General features: G+C 40.5%; 1 protein-coding gene across 5 annotated transcripts in view; it reads left to right on the forward strand.

Moving 5' to 3' along the window:
• The window catches only part of MYBPC1 (myosin binding protein C1), a 95712-nt gene that overhangs the window by 12769 nt on the left and 62102 nt on the right, over positions 1-20841 (forward strand). For 2 of the 5 annotated variants that reach the window (XM_049694716.1, XM_049694717.1), the window contains exons 2-6: positions 4656-4697; positions 7560-7601; positions 15580-15618; positions 16173-16208; positions 17903-18013. In XM_049694716.1, coding sequence (XP_049550673.1) covers positions 4656-4697; positions 7560-7601; positions 15580-15618; positions 16173-16208; positions 17903-18013 — 270 coding nt within the window. The remainder of the gene's footprint in view (positions 1-4655; positions 4698-7559; positions 7602-15579; positions 15619-16172; positions 16209-17902; positions 18014-20841) is intronic. The other 3 variants (XM_049694718.1, XM_049694719.1, XM_049694720.1) reach the window with 3 other exon arrangements.

Consider the following 20841-nt stretch of genomic DNA (forward strand, 5'->3'; position numbering starts at 1 on the left):
CCAGCTCCCTGACCAGGGATGGAACCCCAGCCCTCTTCCTTGGGAGCCCGGTACCTTAGCCACTGGACCACCAGGGAAGTCCCTACCTGTGAGATTCTTAAACACAAGCATCTCATCTTAGCCAACTTTATAAACCCCACCCTTGTTAAATTCATAATGAGACTCGATGAATTCTGGTCCCTATTCAGTGGGGTACACTGGAAATTGTTGTGAATGAATTATTGTTATAGAGGCAGCTCGTGGATTTGGGAAACATGCAGATGATTCTTAGAGGCGTGGGCAAAGCTGGGCATGACAGAGCCTGTCAGAGACAAACATGAGTGAGAGAGATGCATAAACAGTTATTTTAAGGCAAAAGTGGGGAATAGCTCAAGGCCCTGAGACTTACCCACAGTGGTTCATTTTCAGTCTAAGTCATGTGCTGCTTGGCCTTCACCACACCTGGTCCCCCGTCTCTCCAGATTTAGAACAGCTGGAATTCTTTGGCTCAACTGCCTTGAAATCTATTGAGAGTTCATCTTCTTATCCTTTCTGTCCCACCAGGACTGATTGATTGGTCAATGTATTTATATTGCCCAAACTCTATAATGCATGTAGAACTCATCAAAATAATAATTATTACCATTTTACAGTAGGAGAGTGAGGGGCCTCCCTCCTCTGTTCATTTCCCAGATGCTTCCTCAGCCCCGACCCCAATTCCAAACATGTTCTAACATGATGCAGCCCACAGACCTAGCAATAAGGCAAATCCCGGCAGGTAGCATGTGAGGAAAGACCTGAGTGTCATTCTCCCAGGTTATGTCACAGTAAAATCATGATCATAATGATAAGAACCATGAAAAGAGAGAGAAAGCACATATGATGTTTACCACATTCCCTGCCCCTGCAGGAACTCCTTCATTCCTGCCAGCAAACCTTGAGATAGGCTTTGCTATTATTTCTATTACATAGATGAGGAAATTGAGGCATATTCCACACCCCATTCCATAGGGCAACATCCAAATGAGCCTCTGTGGCCATGACAATCAGACCGATCGATTCAGCAGGGAAAAATGCAGGAAAATCTCTGAAAAGCCCATCAGCCCACTTCTGCCTCCACAAGCGTGAGCAGCTGAGAAGGGAAATGCAGCCCCAACCTGCAGAGGCCAGGTGCTGACTCTAACCGACCTGGTTCCACCCTTCATGGGCGGTGGGACCCCCACAGGGCCTCAGTTCCCATCTGCAAAGTGGGGATAGTGATAGTACTGACTGCATAGCGTTGTAAGGATTGTAAGAACTAATATACACTAGGTCGTGCATGCAGTGGGTGCCCATACACGGTTGTTATTTATTTATTCCTTCACTGGCTGTCAAATAATGGGGATTCTATGATTTTAAGCAGGAGAAGTTGTGGCTCTGCCTCTTCACCAGGCAGGCAGGCATTTGCCTACTTGTATTTGTCGCAGCTCTCCTGAAAATGTAGCAGCATTAATACCCTATCATGTTTCTGTAGTTCTGACTGTCTGATACAGCTGGCTGTTAATGATGGATGTTCTGCGGATTTGCTGGAAGTGGAACTAAGCCCTTTAACTTCTCATTTTGGTCTGATTTGTTACATAGAACACTAGGGCTATAGACACCATGGAAATGAAGAATTCACATTCAGGGCACTTCTACAGTTTCAGTGTCCAGCAAGGTTCTCTTTTCTTCATTTGATTAGAATTCACCCTTGGCCTTTTTTTCCCCAAACAGGATTTTAAGCAACCTCAGCTTCCCTTACAAAATGAGCCTTTGTTTCCAAAGATGCTGGGGAAGAATAGCCAATTTGATAGCTCACACACAGACACCAAAGAAACCCTTCGTAATTCTTTTCTATCAATTCATTTTGCATTTAATATGGTTTCAGCAGTGAGAGGAAGTACCAGGGAGACAGGAAAGGAATGAAAGATCTGTGTTTTTGTTTAGTTGGGAGGGACGAGAAACACAAATATATGGAGACAACTGGAAAATACTTCTAAAATAATTAGGAAATAAATAGTGTATCATGAGGTGGCCCAGAATGACTCCAGGATAAAGGATGGGAACAGAATGGAATAATCAGCTCTGAGAGTCTTAAGAGAAATGTCAAAAAGACAGACCAAGATTGCCAAAGACCAATAATGGTAATAGTTATTGCTGTAAATTATAGAGCTCTATCCTACACGCCAGGAACTGTGCTATGCATTTTACATAGGATTAGCACCCTAAGAGGTCATTTATCTTCTTATCCTTATTTCACAGATGAGGACACCAAGGTTGACAGAGATTAAGGAGTTGTTCCCAATTACACAACTCGTAAGGCGTAGCATCAGGATTTGAACCTAGATCTGTCTGACACAATCACATGTAGAGGAAAAACAGAAGGTCTGTTGGGGAGAAGATCACCACTCTTCTCAGTGGCAGGAAGGTCAGAAGGTGAACAGAGAAACCAACGCTAGAACAGGAGCCACTGGGCTCACTAAGAAGAGGGAGAGGCAGGAGGTGCCTGTCAACAATGGCTTTGACCCTTAACCTGGAGAGTGTGGACCTAACCTAGTAGGTAACAGGGACCCTCTTGGGTAGAATAACAGGATGAAACGCAGTGGTGGCATAAGTAAACCTGCAGCTGTGGGAAAAGAGACTGGAAGGCAGAGAAACTTGTCTTAAAGGGAACCAGGAAGATGTCCATGGACATTGGATGACAATGGCCAAGTCCAAAAGATAGAGTGTCAAAGAAATAGGCTCCTTGCGCTCGGTATTCTGGTACCTGTGTGTAGCGCCAGCTCACCCAAAGCCAAGAGCTCAATATGAGATTTCCATTGCTGCACTCAAATCTCTGAAAATAAAATGCTTTGACAGAGGGTTTCGTCTCCTGGTTGACACTGGCAGGAAAGATCCTTTCATGACGTGGCAAAGAAACGAAAGTGTTTCTGGTGTGCCATGTCTGGGACACTTGTGCTATCACCGTATCTTCAAACCACATCACGTTGACCACATTATCTTCTGCCTGTCTGTTAGGTGATATGTCTTTTCTCCTTTCGTTAGATTCCCCCCCCATTACTAAATCGTAAATACTTGTTTATGATCATCTGAGTGAAAATACGGTAATCATGTATTTTTAAACAATAAATTGGAATTTGTACCCAGCACAAAAATTTAGTGATGAAAGAAGACATTGCCGTTTCCTGGCAGCCCTGCATCACTCCTCCCCTGATTGCTGCTGCAGTGCAGGCTACTCCTGCTTCTGTCTCCTCCCAGGCTGCCTAGACTAAAGCGGGGCACTTGGCCTGCGCAGTGATCACTCTCAGGCCAAACTACTTGTTGTGAGGTATTGTCCTCTTTGCTTGGAAAGAGCCACTTGTGGAAAAAATGTGGAAAATCCTAGATCTGGACAAAGATAAGACTCCTGGGATCCCACAGTGTGTCTATACTACAAAAACTTTTCTTTGGTATTTACTTATCAAACAGAAAATATTTTTAAAAAGATCACCTTCAGGGCTTCCCTGGTGGCGCAGTGGTTGAGAGTCTGCCTGCCGATACAGGGGACACGGGTTCGTGCCCCGGTCCGGGAAGATCCCACATGCCATGGAGCGGCTGGGCCCGTGAGCCATGGCCGCTGAGCCTGCGCGTCCAGAGCCTGTGCTCCGCGGCAGGAGAGGCCACAACAGTGAGAGGCCCGCGTACCGCAAAAAAAAAAAAAAAAAAGATCACCTTGAATAACTGCCTCTTCCTGCCCTGGAGTAGTAGCAGCTGGCTCACATACCCACCACTAAGTCCCTGTTCTGGGCATCCATGGGGATTCAGCAGGGGAACTTCTATGCCCGTTGGTCATAGTATATGCCTTTAGCTACTTGGACATAGTATATTCTTTAAAAAAAAGTTTCTTTAACAGACTTTACCACCAGACTGCTCTATAATCCTGGATATCCAAAGCCTAGGATAAAAACCTCAAAACCAGAGCTATGAAACCTTTGCATAAGTGTAGGCGAAAATCTGCTCCAGGCATACGAACTTCCAGAAATGACTGTGACTGTGAAGGGGGTTGATTCTGTTTCACAGAACAGCATAGTGGTTCTGAACAGTGATATGCTTTGTAATAAAAGGAAACACTGCAAAGCCAGAGGACTTTGGTCTCATCATCATTCAGAAAGTATGTCTCATGAGGGCAGGATGGTGTCAGAGATGCTGCACTGTCCTTACACTCTGGGGAAATTGGGGTCTCATTTACAGAGCACCTTAGGCTCTAAGGGACGTGCTTGGTACTCGCTGTGTCTCATTTCGTCCTCACAGCAACCCTATGCATATGAGATAGGTGTTGTGTCCATTTTTCCAAAAAAGGGAAACAGGCTCAATGCATTAAATGCCCCGCCTGCTGCCGGAGGGGATAACTAAGTGGAAGGACGTCTGCACGCCCATTTTACCTGCGCTCTGTCCGTCACTAAACTCTGCCCCTCCTGGAAGTCCACATATCTTCAAACCACATTTAGATCCTCACCTCACACCATACACCAAAAGGCAGCGTGTGTTGAGTTGATGCTTTTCTTCTCATCAGTCCAGAGAAGATGGCTGCCTGGGGATGAACAGAGCCTGGGGCTGTGGAAAATATCTTTTCTCAGGATAAATGAGACTAACACTTCCATTACTCTTTACATTTCCAGAAAATGAAGTGCTGGCCCCAGCACCAGCTCCACCCCGGGAAGGTGAGTAAAAACATGGCCTTATATGTTTGGGCCGCAAATACGGAACATCCATCCCAGCACGAGTTGGCCTCCATTGAGGCTGTGAACTTTAACCCAACTCCCATGGAGAAGTTGGATGACCACAGTTCTTATAGGTTTGTAATAATAACCATACCTTGTGTTTATATAACTTTCTTATGTTAATCTGACTTGGATGGCACGTCATATACTTATAAGACCTTTGAAGTTATGCCAAAGTTGTTGTTACGCCCATGCTTTAGCATTGTGGAGGCTGAGTGTCCAAGGGGCTGAAGGATTCACAGTGATTTTTCACACATAACTAAAGGCAAACAAAGCCCACATCTTTCTTGTGAGAGTGGGGTGATCCTACCTCAGTCCTGGAAGATGAGCGGCCCTTTCCTTACTTGAACTATGTCACCATCAAGCACCTCCAGAAACTCCTAGAGGAGTTCCCAGGAAGGTTTGGTGGCCTCCAAGGCTGAACATCAGCGACAACTTCTCCAGTCCTTGTACCCTGTTGTCCAGCAGGGGGCAACAGAAAAGCAAGCAATAAAGAGTTCCAGGGAACTCCTTGGCAGGTAGAGGTAGTGCCCAGCAACACGACAGGTAAAGCCTGCTTTTATATCCACCAACACCTAAGGAAGAGAACAGGATTAGAAGAATGGCAAGCCCAGGACTTCCCTGGTGGTGCAGTGGTTAAGAATCTGCCTGCCAATGCAGGGGACACGGGTTTGAGCCCTGGTCTAGGAAGATCCCACGTGCCGCGGAGCAACTAAGCCCATGCGCCACAACTACTGAGCCCGCGCGCCACAACTACTGAGCCCGCATGCCACAACTACTAAGCCCGCGTGCCACAAATACTGAAGCCCACATGCTCTAGGGTCCATGTGCCGCAACTACTGAGCCCGTGTGATGCACCTACTGAAGCCTGCATGCCTAGAGCCTGTGCTCCACAACAAGAGAAGCCCACGCACTGCAACGAAGAGCAGCCCCTGCTCGCCGCAACTAGAGAAAGCCTGCATGCAGCAATGAAGACCCAATGCAGCCAGAAATTTAAAAAAAGAATGGCAAGCCCAAGTGGAATCTCCAGAACCATTTGTCTGCTCAGCCCCCCAGGTGGGGGCAACCAAAATTACATGCATTTTCCACGAAGACACCAAAGTGCCCTCTCTCGTCACTCTTCCTCCTAAACAAGATGAGAAACTGGCATCCATTCAAGTATTATTCACAGGGTATTTGCCATGTGTACACCTCTACTCTAACCCTTCAGAAGGATACAGAGCTACCTATCAGATACTTATTGATAGCTAGATGCAAACGTACTCTACCAGATGTAGTCGAGGAATTCTAAATAGGAAATATTTCCCTGTATTCAGTTTGCTTACAGCCAAGTAGGAAATGAAATACAGCACAGAGAACAATTAAGTAAGATACAAACACAATATTGAAACATCAGACACCGCCGTAAGAACCTCACAAGGCGGTATGTGACTTAATGCAGGTTAGTTGAATTGACAATGTGGTGTGAAGCCAAGGGCTAGGAGGTCACCATAGACCCGTCCAGCCTGGGTGAAAACAGGAATTGAATAAGGCTTCAGTTGCTGGTATTTTTGCATGGAAATTTATAAGAGGATATGACGCTCTTCTGCTTTAGAGATTATTTTCGGGAGGGCAGTTTGAGAAATCTAACTGCTCAGAGGAATCCCCTCCGTCCAGCTAAGAATACTAGATTCACACACTCAAAATCCTTCCATAGTAAAGAAGAGTACTGCTGTGTGTTAAAATAAATGAAACAGGCTCAGTGCCATGTTCGTTCAAACAGGGACAAGTTCCAGTTTAGTTTTCTTTCAAACCCATGTAAGATGTGTGACATTCTTCTTAGGAACTTCTTTGGTGTGTTTTCTCCTTGCACATACAGATTTATTTTTTGCCAGCACTGAGGTCACTGAGACCCTGCAGGCCATTACTGACATAACCTTTCCCTTCTGCTCTTCAGAGCAGCAGCTGTCATTGGGCCACTATAAAGTTTCCCTTGTTACGCCACGTTTCATATTCATTATACAATACTGATCTCCTGTCCCTAAAACAAGTCTTCTTCCAAAGTCTGCTAAAATTATCCATATTAATTCATTAAGATTCAGATGTCAGGGTTTCCCTGGTGGCGCAGTGGTTAAGAATCTGCCTGCCAATGCAGGGCACACGGGTTCGAGCCCCGGTCCGGGAAGATCCCACATGCCGCGGAGCAACTAAGCCCGTGCGCCACAACTGCTGAGCCTGCACTCTAGAGCTAGTGAGCCACAACTACTGAAGCCCGTGCACCTAGAGCCCACGCACCGCAACAAGAGAAGCCACCGCAATGAGAAGCCTGCGCACCCAAAGAAAAGTAGCCCCCGCTCACCGCAACTAGAGAAAAGCCCGTGTGCAGCAATGAAGACCCAACGCAGCCAAAAATAAAAAAATAAATAAATGAAAAAAAAAGAATGAGTTAAAAAAAAAAGAAGTTGTCCCTTGTTGGGATCTAAAATGAAGTGATCTATATTTTATACTATTTCCATACCAGCATGTTATAATAGGTTCCCAGCATAGCTAAGCTATTTTAACAAAATCTGTTACGTGTTTCCATGTATACTTTTCCCCAAAATGATCAGATTTGTTAACTACTTTTATTAAGTTTAACGTGACTCTACATTATAATTCCCCAATTTGTAATTCACGTGTAGCATAATAAAGGAGGATATAGCATCATTTGTGCTCTGTTCTGTTATTAATTTCCTCTCTCCCCACCTCCACCCTGTTGCTCATCACACAATAAAATGCTTTCTTTAAGATACTTTTAAAAATGTGTTTGTACTTTCCACACAGAACCAAATAAAGAGAAGCAGGCCGGAACTTCACCAGCAAAAGGTGAGTTGGAGGGAGGGAAAGTGAGGCTGAATTCACCAAAGTTAGAAGCAGAAAGAGCTCAGTAATGATTGCCATGGAGGCCCCATAGAATTCCTCTGCATTATCTTTCATCAGTGTGTATTAGGGTTCTTCCTTTGCATCTTATCTGCATAACCCAATCAGCATAATGACGAATGGTGCTTTGATCAGTTTTCATTACATTTTTAAAAGAAAAACAACAATGATAAAAATAGCACAAGCAGTTGTTGAGATGCCAGCAAATTTATTTGTAGTTTCCAAGTTCCCATGTGCATGTGAAGGAAAAGAGGTGTCTGGTCTTCTTGGGATTACACCAATTTGGAAAATTATCTTAATTACCCAGATTTTTTTTAATTTAATGTTTTCATGTTACTGTGTAAACGGTTCCAGGTTTCACTAGTAATTTTGAAAACTAGCATCTCATTTTGTAACATTTGTGTTCATGGAGATTTATATAATGATTTATATAGAGGGACAATATAATCTTAAGCAAATGTCACGTTATTCCTTATTGAATTGGAAACATTTGTTTCTGTCCTATTATTCTATTTTCACTTTATATGGAGGTAGTCCAGTTTTAGAAAATGAATAACCTTTATCATACACTTTTTCATGGATCCATGAAATACTAATTCCTTTGTCTCCCCACGGAGGAAGTCATTGTCACTACTGACCATTTGTCTTAAGTAAAGGAGCATTAGTCTTCTATAGAAGAAAGTTTTCACAGAGGTAGACCTGATAATTTTGCTTTGTATGTTTGTATCATCATTTAAAAAATTTATTTTTTATTTGTGCACTGAGTAACATAGTTTAGATTCTGGAATAACCCATGATTTCTTGACTACAATAAGACCTTTCTCTTTTTTTCTGGACACCACTCAAAAGCATGTTAAGTATCTCTTTGTTCTTACTATGTCATATTTCATTAACTAATTCCTATGATATTTTTGTCTTCTATATATTAGTAAAATACTTTTTTTTTTCAGTACATTGGACCACTTTTCCTCAGCTAACTTGAACTTACAACTCTTATAAATGAACACATAGTGTTAGTGTACTTACTTTGTCCTTGACCTTCAGTGGCTCCGTGAATAGTAACATGAATGCTAATCCTGGTCACATGGGCCACAGTCTGAAGGTTATTTGCATATGGAATGCAAACAGTGCAAACTCCTAGAACTCCTTCCATGAGATGGGTTCAAGGAGGTTTGGACATCCTGGCTGAACTTATTACAACATTCTCCTTTACAAGGCTGATGGCATACACCTCTGTTTCCAAATTTGGAAAGGTGCTTGGACCAGGCTGTAAGGCCTAACCAACAGAGCAGATGATGTAATCCCAGAAGGCAAACTGTCAAAAGTTTAAACAAAGCCTGCGCCTGACCCTTAATCTGAAAATCATATTATATTTGTATGCTTAAATGCGAAAATGGCTTTCTGTAAGTTAAAATCAACCAACCAACCAGTCTACCAATCAACAAAAACCCTTTTCCTTACACAGAACACGATATGATGAAAGAGCAAGGTCAGATGACCAAGAAAGTCATCCTGAAATTAGTAGCATTTTTTCCCTGACATTTGCAGAAGTGAAACAAGGGCATGGCCACATGCAGTCATGTGCCCAGGTACATAAACTGCCACGTATGTATTTGCTCTACATGCCTAGAAAGCACATCAATTTAGGATAGAAAGTGACATCCCTAAATAAAGAAGGTAGGTGGTGGAAGTTATTTCTAAATATACAATCCCCTTCAACCATTACTTACTTTCATCAAGGACAGGGAAGTTTCAAAGAAAATACCCAAGTGAAAAGTAGACACACTAGTCATTGCTATTATGAATAGCCCTGGTTGAGAAAGAATTCTTGCATCAGCATAAACAAGATTGACAGGTGCAGCAGAGCTGCCCTCCAGCTTACACTAGAATCCCTGTCCTCCACCCTCCCCCAACCTTCAGTCTATCTAATTGTGTGTTTTTTTGAAAGAAAATTAATGTATTAAAAAAAAAGAAGAGGAAGAAGAAAGAAAGAAAAATGAAATTTACAGAACCGTTCAAGTCAAGTGTCACTCCTTTGTGCATCTTTCCCCTGAGCATCCTAACGCACTTTCACTTCCCTTTCTTCCTCCTGCTTTTTCTTGGACTGATTGCTTCTGTCATAAAATCACCCTTTCCTTCACTTAATCCCATATTAATGTTTCACTCCTTTTCCTAACATGTTGTAAGCTTTGTGAGGGTCAGGCACTGTGTCTTAACACTCTTTGGGCTCCTTATCTCATTTCTTCCAGCAGCTGGCAGAGAGCTGCATATGGTGATCTCCTAATAAATACCTGTAGAATGAGTGATCGATTGAATTTCCATGCTGGCTTAGCTGCTCATCGTACAGACAATGGTAATCTAGATAGATTTTCATTTCCATTTGCTGGGCAGGAGGATGAACATCCCATGCATACTGTTAGTCAATAAGGTTTGGAATGGGATGCCAGTGCTGTATATTGTAAGATCAGCTCACTTAATGCTATTGAAAATGGTCACGGCTGGATAGAACATTTTCAGCACTTTAGTTAGTGCCCTATCGAATTAGTTGACATATATTCAATTAATAGCTCCAAGACTCTCACTCTTAAGAACACCATTCATAGCCATGCAGCCTCAATATCTTTCCCAGATTGACTGAATCATTCTGTGACAGGCTGGAAATGTTCTGAAAATTTGTTTGTAGCCACAGAATGTTGTTTGGTTCTGATATCAATCTTACACGTAGTGTTTGTGGTTAGATTTGCCAACTTTTCACATTTACTGAGAGTTTCTGGTAAACAGCTGATTTCTCAGGAAGGAGTTTATTATTTGCTTGTTTGCCTCTGGACTTGTCCATCCAGGTATCCTGTTCTCTAATACTGCCCACTTTGTCTTGGAGTTGAAATGACAGAGATGACAATAAAGAAATGGGTTTAACCAAACAGCAACATGAGAATTTAGATATGCAAATCCCTTTCAGAGTGATCATACTGAGAGATAATGTCCTTGAAAAAATAATGCTGCTGTGGCTTAGAATTCTTCCAGAATAATCACAGGTGGCAATTCAATGGAAAGCTAAGTATAGAGAATTTTCTATACCTTCAATGGAGCCAAAGATCTGCCTTCTATTCTAATGTTCATTTATTCATCTCAAGTATTCACTGAGTGTTGGCTAAATGCCAGGGGCAGGTCTGGGTGCTGGGTCCTGCCCTCCTAGAGCCAACTTTAGGGGACTTTAGAGTGGAGAACAACTATCAGCAGAGGACAGTGCATTTCAGCTTTGGAAGCAGACAATTGTCATGGAGGGCCATGGGTGGAGAATAATGTGGGTGCTCAAGTGGGATCATACCTTTTTTCTTGATCAACCAACACCATATGTGTGAACACAGGATAATGAGACTGAGTCTCTTCTATGCCTTAACAATTAGCCCTGTGGGATGTTTCAAAACTGGTCCTACTAGTGGTTCCCTGTGAACTAGCGGCATTAGAATCAGAGAATACTTTGAAGATCAGTGCTCATTTTAATGCCTAAATTCTAATACATAAATTTTTATTTTTATTTTATTTTTTACTTATTTTTAAAGATGACTTTTTTTTAATTAATTATTTTTTTTTATTTTTGGTCGCGTTGTGTCTTTGTTGCTGCGTGTGGGCTTTCTCTAGTTGCGGCAAGCGGGGGCTTCTCTTGTTGGGGAGCACCGGCTCTAGGCACGCAGGCTCAGTAGTTGTGGCTTGGCGGGCTCTAGAGCGCAGGCTCTGTAGTTGTGGTGCGTGGGCTTAGTTGCTCCATGGCATGTGGATCTTCCGGGACCAGGGCTCGAACCCGTGTCCCCTGCACTGGCAGGCGGATTCTTCACCACTGTGCCACGCAGGGAAGTCCCAATTTTTGATTTTTAATTTTGTAATTTATCAGTTTATAGTCGGTATATTTTTGGGTAAGCCCAATTGGGATAGTTACTGCCTCTTTTTATTTTCCTTCCAGAAAAATTACTGCCCTTGGTAATTGTTGCAATGGAAGTAAAAACTTACTTTCTTTTCCCAGGCATCATCACTAACATTGCCACAAACTATCATGAATGAACCCTGTGTGTATTAACGATCTCATAATTTGAGATGAAGATTCTTTTGGCATGAATGTGGTTGTCAGATGAGGAAGTGAATCAGCAGAAGTTCCAGCGAACTTCTCCTACATGCTATGATTTTTTTTAATTAAAAGAATGATTAAGGTTTTTCTTCATTTAGGTCCCTTTACATCTGCAGTATCTTTATCTTGGTGCTCCTTAATAGCATGCTAAAATATTTTTGTGCCATTTTACCTTTAGGTATCAGACAATCAACCATCTACTAAAATGTCTCTGCTTTACCTGTGTATTCCAACTACATGATTTCTTTGTAATGAACTTTGTTACAAATTAATATCACTGTACTTCACGATTTTAAAACACAACGATTATAAAATACAACATTGATTTAATAGATTTGGGGGAGAAAAAAACTCATTAAATAAACGTATTTATGGTAAGATGAATCCTGATTTCAGAAGCACCAAAGCATGGAGACATGTGTCTTCTCATTCAGAAAATATGATAAATTAATCAAATGCCTCACAACATGTTGAATTAATGTTAGCTGTTTTTGTTATTGCCTTCTATATGTGGTTGTTTTTGTTGCTGTTATTATTTTGGTAACATATGCCAATACTTACTACAACTGATTACTCTGCTTGAGGAATTCATAAATTTGTCTACATCAAACAAGGTATTGTATCAGTATTTAACTGAGGTTTGTTCACAGTACATTTTAATTTTATATGCTTTATTCTAAAATCTCAACAATTGTCCCAAGTACGTATACTTTAAAAATTGATTTAAAAAGGCGATTTAAGTCAGCCATAGGTAGAAGTTATTTTATGCCCAAGAGAACTTGGAGATTTATAGGAATGTATACGTTCCACTGTCTCTGGCGTTCTCTCCCTCACATTCCAGATTTCCTTCTGTGGACCCCCCAAAAATTCCAGGCTTGTAATATGAGACCAAGTTCTTTCCCTACTTTCCAGGTGTTCTTCATTGGGAACTTCTGTGTTGAAAGAATCATTTTTATGGTTTTATAAATGCTATTTTCCCATGACTTAAAGACACATTTTGGTAAATTTCCCTTCTACATAGCTAGGGAAGATAAGTCTGTCGCTTTCAGTCCGTGGTGTCATGTAGGCCGTATTCTAAAGAGCCAAAAATAGATGTTTAAGTTTTCATCATCACTGTAGTCACTTTTAAATAGAAAACAAGAAAATATGACATATATTTTATTTTTTGTTTGAAAATGTTCTTTGTATGATGCCATGCCTTTCATATATGTGATGTTGGATCAGGCATAACCCAGAAGGTTTGGATATTCAGTTTCCCTCCTAGCAGTAGAACCTGTTTTTCTATGGTAAATAAGAACAATTAAACCTCTCATTCTTAACCAACTCAACCAAATTCAACCAGACAACTTTTCAGGTATTTGGGGTCAGAATCCCAACATCTTAGTTATATTTCCCAATCTAAGGGGATGCCAGGACCAAAACTACTTTTATTTATGTATTTATTTAAATATCAACATTTTGTTTTATTTCTATTTATTTTTAAAATTTGTATTTATTTATTTATTTGGGGCATACTATGCGGCTTGCAGGATCTCAGTTCCCGGACCAGGGATTGAACGCAGGCCACTGCAGTGAAAGCCCAGAATCCTAACCACTAGGCCACCAGGAAACTTCCCAAAACTACATTTAAAAGAAGGGAAACAATAAATGTTGCCCCTCGTCAACTGTATTTTTCTAGCACTTCAGTAAATATGAAAATGCATGTACAATGACTCAAATATTGCCCACTGAGAAGTAATTACTGTTTGGAAATAATGTTGGATCATCTAGAGTATCTTTTATGATACTTTGAAGCACTGCTTTCATATTGTTGTCTTAATAGTCTAAAATAGTTGTGTATGTCCCCCACATAGTCTTAACATTTAGTGGACTTTGAAACTACTCACCCATCAAATGTTTGCTTAAAAAATGGCTTCTCTTTTCACTTCAGTTTTATGAACGTGTGTGAACACTCTTTTCCCAATCATTTTGCATTCTAAACAATTAACTCAAGGGTTTATTAGGCACTGTGCACAAAGCAACCACCAAACCTGTATAAAATGAAGTGTTCATCTGACTAAAAATGGTTCTAGTTTCTAGTTTATATATAACAAAGGAAGCTCCTTTCTAGGGTGTGGTTGAGTTTTAAAACTTCATTTTCAAGAATTTTTACAGGACTTTAGATCAAGATTCTTTACATAGTTTAGTAAATAAAGGCCTTCAAATAGGTGTCAAGAATAAAATACTACATACTGAGTTAAATGTACGGCAAATAAAATAGAAAAATTGCAAGGTATTTTATTTTTGGTTATGTAAAATTTTAATTGTTTAGCAGTCTTATGAAATACAGAATTCCCCTAAGAGCTCAGAAATACCTATACTTCCCCAAATGCAAGATTTTGTGGAAAGTTAATGGACATTCCAGGAGAAAAGGATTCAAATGTGAACTAAGTTTGCGAAATGTTAATAGTGTATCACTTCTTATCTCCATCCCCAGTGCCAACACACACGAGCACACTGATGGCTTTGAGATATCCTTCGGTAAAAGCACACAAACAATACAATAAAACACAAGCATTTAACTTTATTTAGCCTAGCGTTTTGCAAGCTTCTTTGACCACAGAAAGCTTCCGCTGAAGAATCCCGAATCCCACAGTATCCAGTGAATCGCCTCTTGGGTTCTGAAGATATGACATTAAGGTTCTCTATATATTACATTAGTTATTTTGTTAAAAAGTAACAAAACATATCTCTGGTTGACAGTTTAAGAAATTTCAGACTAGTAAATAACATATGTTGTAAATATACTAATAGGTTATGCCTGTGCCCTTTTACCTCTTGTCAGAAATTTTTAAAGCACTTTTTAATTAACAGTCATGTGCATTTGTTTTCTGTATCCTATTTTATATAGTCATTTAAGTTCACATTTTGAAACCCGTAATTATTCTAATATTTTAAATACAAAGATTATTATTATTTACACTAACACTAGTCTTCATGCTTTGAGAGGGAAGAGGCAGAGGTTCAGATAACACCAAATACCTGTTTAAGCATCTAAAATGTAAGACACTTTGAAATTTAGACATTTTAGAAAAGGGAGTATTCAGTGTCTTTGCACAAACACTACAAGGCATCTTTTGAATTTTACAAATGGGTAAATATTTTACACATATATAAAATATTTGTAAATATTTTACAAATTGGTAAATGTTTTTCAAATTATATTGGCCAACACCAATATAATCTTGGGAAAAAACAGATAAAGTCCCTATAATAATTATTGGTGAACTTAGTAAGTATGACAAATTGATTTATACTAGTTAATGTTGACTTTTGTTACCTAAATATAGAAGGGGAATTAATTATAAGGTTTTCTGGGGGTATTGAGTTTTCAAATTACATAAAAACATATGCTTTCATGTCTGTGTCCAAATGAATGCGGTATATGAATTATGCTGTCAGTGACTTTGGCTACAAAATAAGAACTCGAAAACCACCTCCATTGCTGATGTCATCAGGGTTAGATTTTTAGCATTAATTTTTTTCCTAGCTTACAATTATATAAAACGTTTGCGTAGAGTACCATTTTGAAAGCTACTTTCATTGGGATTACCCAACTCTCTCACCCTTTTATTTGTTTATTTTTCTCTTTTGCCTTAAATCCTGAAGTCTAGTCTTTCAGGTGGAAAGTCTTCTAAGGCTTAGTCATCAGTTAAGTGTTTTGTGTAGTTTCTCTTCTTCTTTTGCAGATTTCTCTTTTCTCAGGATACTCGGGATGAAGGTCTTTTCTCCTCAACTTTTTATTCCTCTTTCTTATTTCAGATGAAGAGGAAGCCTCCCCGCCTGGTGCCCTGCCTCCAGGTTAGGATGATTCCAACCCCTTTCCCCACTTTGTAATTTATTACTAATTGGCAGTAAAGATAATGAACCGTCAGGGCACCTTGATGAGACAACGCTCAGAGCAGGGGACTCAGGTCTTGCCAAAGAGGGAAAATGTTGGCTTTAATGGCAATTTCTTTTTTTTAACGTGAGAAACTTTTTAAAAAGAGGCTTTCTTTGTGTCTTTATTCCTGTCCTGCCCCTAGGTTCTTTGTGAAATAAATAAAAGTAGTAACTCTTGGGTATAAATTTTAGGGGCAAAAATGTCTTTCATTTCTGGCTATATACTCTTTTCCCCTGTTCTTTAGATATTTGGATTTTTAAAAATTTTATTATTATTTTTTAAATAAAACACATACTTTTTATAGACGTTTTCAAAATTAAAGCCCTACTGATTTTCCATCCAAGCCAACTTCTAGCTTTTTTTCTCCCCATCATGAAAAGAGACAGGATTTGGGGGATCCGAGAAGGTTGAAGTCAGCACTCCATTTTCTCCTCCTACCCCTTGTATCATCCAAATCACGCTTTCCTTTCAGGTTCGGGTAGTTGGGCCCTGGAAAGAAAAGATTCAGGTGAGCACACGCCAGAAGCAAGGCGTCCCGACCCCATCCTAATATAGTAATCACTAATGACCTCATTTCTTGAAGCTGTATTTGATTCTAATCTTGGTTTTATTCAGTTTGTAGCTTTTATAGCAATCTTTTATTACATTCCTCTGACTAGAAAACTAATGCATTGAGAAACAATTAGTTTTGCATGACACACACACACACACACACACACACACACACACACAAATTCAGGAATCTAGTCACCTATACCACAGGTTCATTTGTTTCATTATCACTATCATTTTTAACATTTGGCAAATACACAGAGATGAAGAGACTTTTAAAATCGCCATTCCTGGGATGTATCAACGTTAGATAATAATTCATATTTTTATGGAAATTTACATACAGTTGAAAGAACACCTCCAAATTCTGCATGGAGCCACAATCCTGGATGGTTATTTATTTATTCGTTCCTTTATTCATTCAACAAATTTGTTTGAGGGCCTACTATTATCCTGCTATGGGAGTCTTATGGGCCAGGCATTTTTGCAGACACAGATAGAGAAATGAACAAAACAAAAAAAATCCTTGTCCTCTTGTTCCAAACATTAATGGCCACTATTTGCTATTACTATGAATATTACAATTACACACAACATAAAATTTTCACATCAATTTGGGTAATTTTTAAAATTGTGTAATCATGTGACTACCTTGCCTAACTTCATTGTGAAAATGATGGCCTATGAATAGGAATACTAAGCATGCTTGATACATGGGAACTAGAATAACTAAATCTACATTTCCTCCTTTTCAAGGAACATTAACAGGTTGAGAGTTGGCAACCCACGCATTTTTCTTCCAGTTATTAAGTGGCTAAAACGGAACTTCTCTTCATTCAGTTCTCAGAGACAGGGGAACTTTCTACCGTTCTCTCTCCTACCCTCTTCATTGGAGTTGACTGCTGATTAATACCTTCTAAGCACCTGGAGTGAAAACTAGAAAATGCAAAATAAACTTCATTTCCAGCTTGTCTGTCTTCATGGGAAAGCCTCAAAGAGTTTATTTTTCTTTCTGTTTTTCTAGCTTTTTTCTTCCCTTTCAAGAAGCTCCTAGAATTCTTGAAATCTGTGCCTGCAGGTCGTGATCTGTTACTTGTCAAACTATGGCCACATCTATACAACCCAAATAGAATTATCTAGTCATACCACAGTGAGGCATCTAGAAATTCAAGGCCAGGCTTGTTTGTCTGACCTTTCCCACTTGAGCTGCAAACTGATCCATCCCTTTAGTCTTTACCAACTCAGATGTTGTATAGACATGACGTTATAGCCAGTCACCTGGAAAAACAATGAGAGTACTGCTTTCATAGCCTGCCCACCATTATTTATCAGGGGACAGGCAGGATTGGGAAACAAAGGAAACTTGTCTGCCAGGAAAGAGTAACAACCTTCCTGAAAAGTTTTGCTATTTCTAGGAATTAGAAAATGTTCCTTGATCCCATCATGGAAGAGATATCCCTGTAAGAATGGGAATCTGTCACTCTCTACTGATGGCTGTCGGGGAGGTGGATAGAAAGAAAGATGTTATATTTATCCAGGTTAATTAGACGAAGACAAGCTTCAGCATTGACAAGAACAACAAACCCAGGTAAGTCTGCCCAAGAAGAACCTGGCCCTGGAATGATCCTTTTCCTCCTTTCTGCTCATTAGAATGGTCTGTTGGCGAATCACCATCAGGGGAGGACCAGGATAAGCAGACTGCCAACAATCAGCTGTCCACCCTGTTCGTGGAAAAGCCTCAAGGTGGAACAGTGAAAGTTGGTGAGTGCCAAGCATTAAATCCTGTTTTTTTTTTTCAAATAAACATGAAATTCACATAACATAAAATTAACCATTTCAAAGTGAATAATCAGTAGCTATTAGTACACTCAATGTTGTGCAACCAAGTTCCCAAATATGTTCATCACCCCAAAAAGAAACCTTGTATCGCATTGAGAGTTATCCCTCATTCTCCCTCTAACCCCTGGCAACCACTAATCTGCTCTGTCTCTAAGAATTTCCCTAATCTGGATATTTAATATAAATGGAATCACACAATAATATATGACCTTTTGTGTCTGGCTTCTTTCACTTAGCATAATGTTTTCATGGTCTATCCAAGTTGTGGCATGAATCAGTACTTCATTCCTTTTCATGGCTGAAAAATATTCTATTGTATTATGTACTAAACCCTGCTTTTTATAACCTGAAAAAGTGAGTGACAGCTTTCATTTCAGTAACCCGTACACGTAGTAGTTGAGTGGCGGGACCCTGGAGACAGGGTAGGTTCAAATCAGTTTTCTCATCTGTAAAATGGGAATAATACTACTTGTGAAGTACTTTGAACAGTACCTGGTATATCTTAAAGCTCAGAACCAGTGTTTGCTGCCATTTCAACACACCTCGTTCCATAAGATGATTATAAATCTGCAGACATGCTGGATCATTACATTTAGTATCTCAGAGAAAGCTGGTCAGACAGATGGCTCAACTTTGGATATATTCATTCGAAACATATCAATTACACACCTCCTGTTTTAGACACTGTGCTGAACACTGAGTAAAATATGTGATCACTCAGAATTTACAGTATTAATGGGAGGAGCAAACAAGAAGAAATTTTAAAAAACAGAACATCACAAAAGCCATCACAAGTGCCATGAAGGAAATAAACAAGGTGGTAAGCCAGAGAATGACCAGGGGGGTCCAGGAATTTTAACTAAATGAATTTTTGTAAGGAACATATTGTAATCAGAACTAGTCTTTGACACCAAATATGCAAATGAACACACAGCTGACTACAGTCTGAAAATTACGTCTTTCAGGTCTAGAATGTAGAAGCACACTGCATGTGAATGAAACTTTCCTCCCCTCATGTTTCTGCAAAACACCAAAATGCTAGGAGGGCCACTGGGCTGGAATTTTGGTGTCCTTTGAGTCTAATGAGTCAATACAAACAGGAGTGTTGAAAAAATAAACTCAAAAAGATGGCGGAGTAGAAGGACGTGCTCTCACTCCCTCTTGCAAGAACACCAGAATCACAACTAGCTACTGGACAATCATCGAAAGGAAGACACTGGAACTCACCAAAAAAGATACCCCACATGCAAAGACAAAGGAGAAGCCACAATGAGACAGTAGAAGGGGTAAAATCACAGTAAAATCAAATCCCATAACTGCTGGGTGGGTGACTCACAGACTGGAGAACACGTATAACACAGAAATCCACCCAATGGAGTGAAGGCTCTGAGCCCCACGTCAGGCTTCCCAACCTGGGGGTCCGGCAACGGGAGGAAGAATTCCTAGAGAATCAGACTTTGAAGCCTAGTGGGAATTGATTGCAGGACTTTGACAGGACTGGGGGAAACAGAGACTCCGATCTTGGAGGGCACACACAACGTAGTGTGCGCATCAGGACCCAGGGCAAAGAGCAGTGACCCCAGGGGAGACAGAACCATACCTACCAGCTAGTGTTGGAGGGTCTCCTGCAGAGGCAGGGAGGTGGCTGTGGCTCACCGTGGGGACAAGGACACTGACAGCAGAAGTTCTCAGATGTACTACTTGGCATGTGCCCTCCCGGAATCTGTCATTAGCCCCATCAAAGAGCCCCGGTAGACTCCAGTGTTGGGTTGCCTCAGGCCAAGCAACCAACAGGGAGGGAAACAAGCCCCACCCATCAACAGTCAAGTGGATTAAAGTTTTACTGAGCTCTGCCCAGCAGAGCAACAGTCAGCTCCACCCACCACCAGTCCCTCCCATCAAGCCTGTTAGATAGCCTCATCCACCAGAGGGCAGACAGCAGAAGCAAGAAGAACTATAATCCTGCAGCCTGAGGAACAAAACCCACATTCACAGTAAGACAGACAAGATGAAAAGGCAGAGGGCTATGTACCAGATGAAGGAACAAGATACAACCCCAGAAAAACAACTAAATGAAGTGGGGATAGGCAACCTTCCAGAAAAAGAATTCAGAATAATGATAGTGAAGATGATCCAGCACCTCGGAAAAAGAATGGAGGCAAAGATCGAGAAGATGCAAGAAATGTTTAACAAAGACCTAGAAGAATTAAAGAACAAACAAACAGAGATGAACAATACAATAACTGAAATGAAAACTACCCTAGAAGGAATCAATAGCAGAATAACTGGGGCAGAAGAACGGAGAAGTGACCTGGAAGACAGAAAGGTGGAATTCACTGCTGCAGAACAGAATAAAGAAAAAAGATTGAAAAGGAATGAAGACAGCCTAAGAGACCTCTGGAACAACATTAAATGCAACAACATTCACATCATAGGAGTCCCAGAAGGAGAAGAGAGAGAGAAAGGACCCAAGAAAATATTTGAAGAGATTATAGTCAAAAACTTCCCTATCATGGGAAAGGAAATAGCCACCCAAGTCCAGGAAGCACAGCGAGTCCCATACATGATAAACCCAAGGAGAAATACGCCAAGACACATAGTAATCAAATTGACAATAATTGAAGACAAAGAAAAATTATTGAAAGCAGCAAGGGAAAAATGACAAATAACATACAAGGGAACTCCCATAAGGTTAACAGCTGATTTCTCAGGAGAAACTCTACAGGCCAGAAGGGAGTGGAATGATATAC

The sequence above is a fragment of the Orcinus orca genome, chromosome 11, assembly GCF_937001465.1.
Source record: "Orcinus orca chromosome 11, mOrcOrc1.1, whole genome shotgun sequence".
In the NCBI taxonomy this organism is placed as follows: Eukaryota; Metazoa; Chordata; class Mammalia; order Artiodactyla; family Delphinidae; genus Orcinus; species Orcinus orca.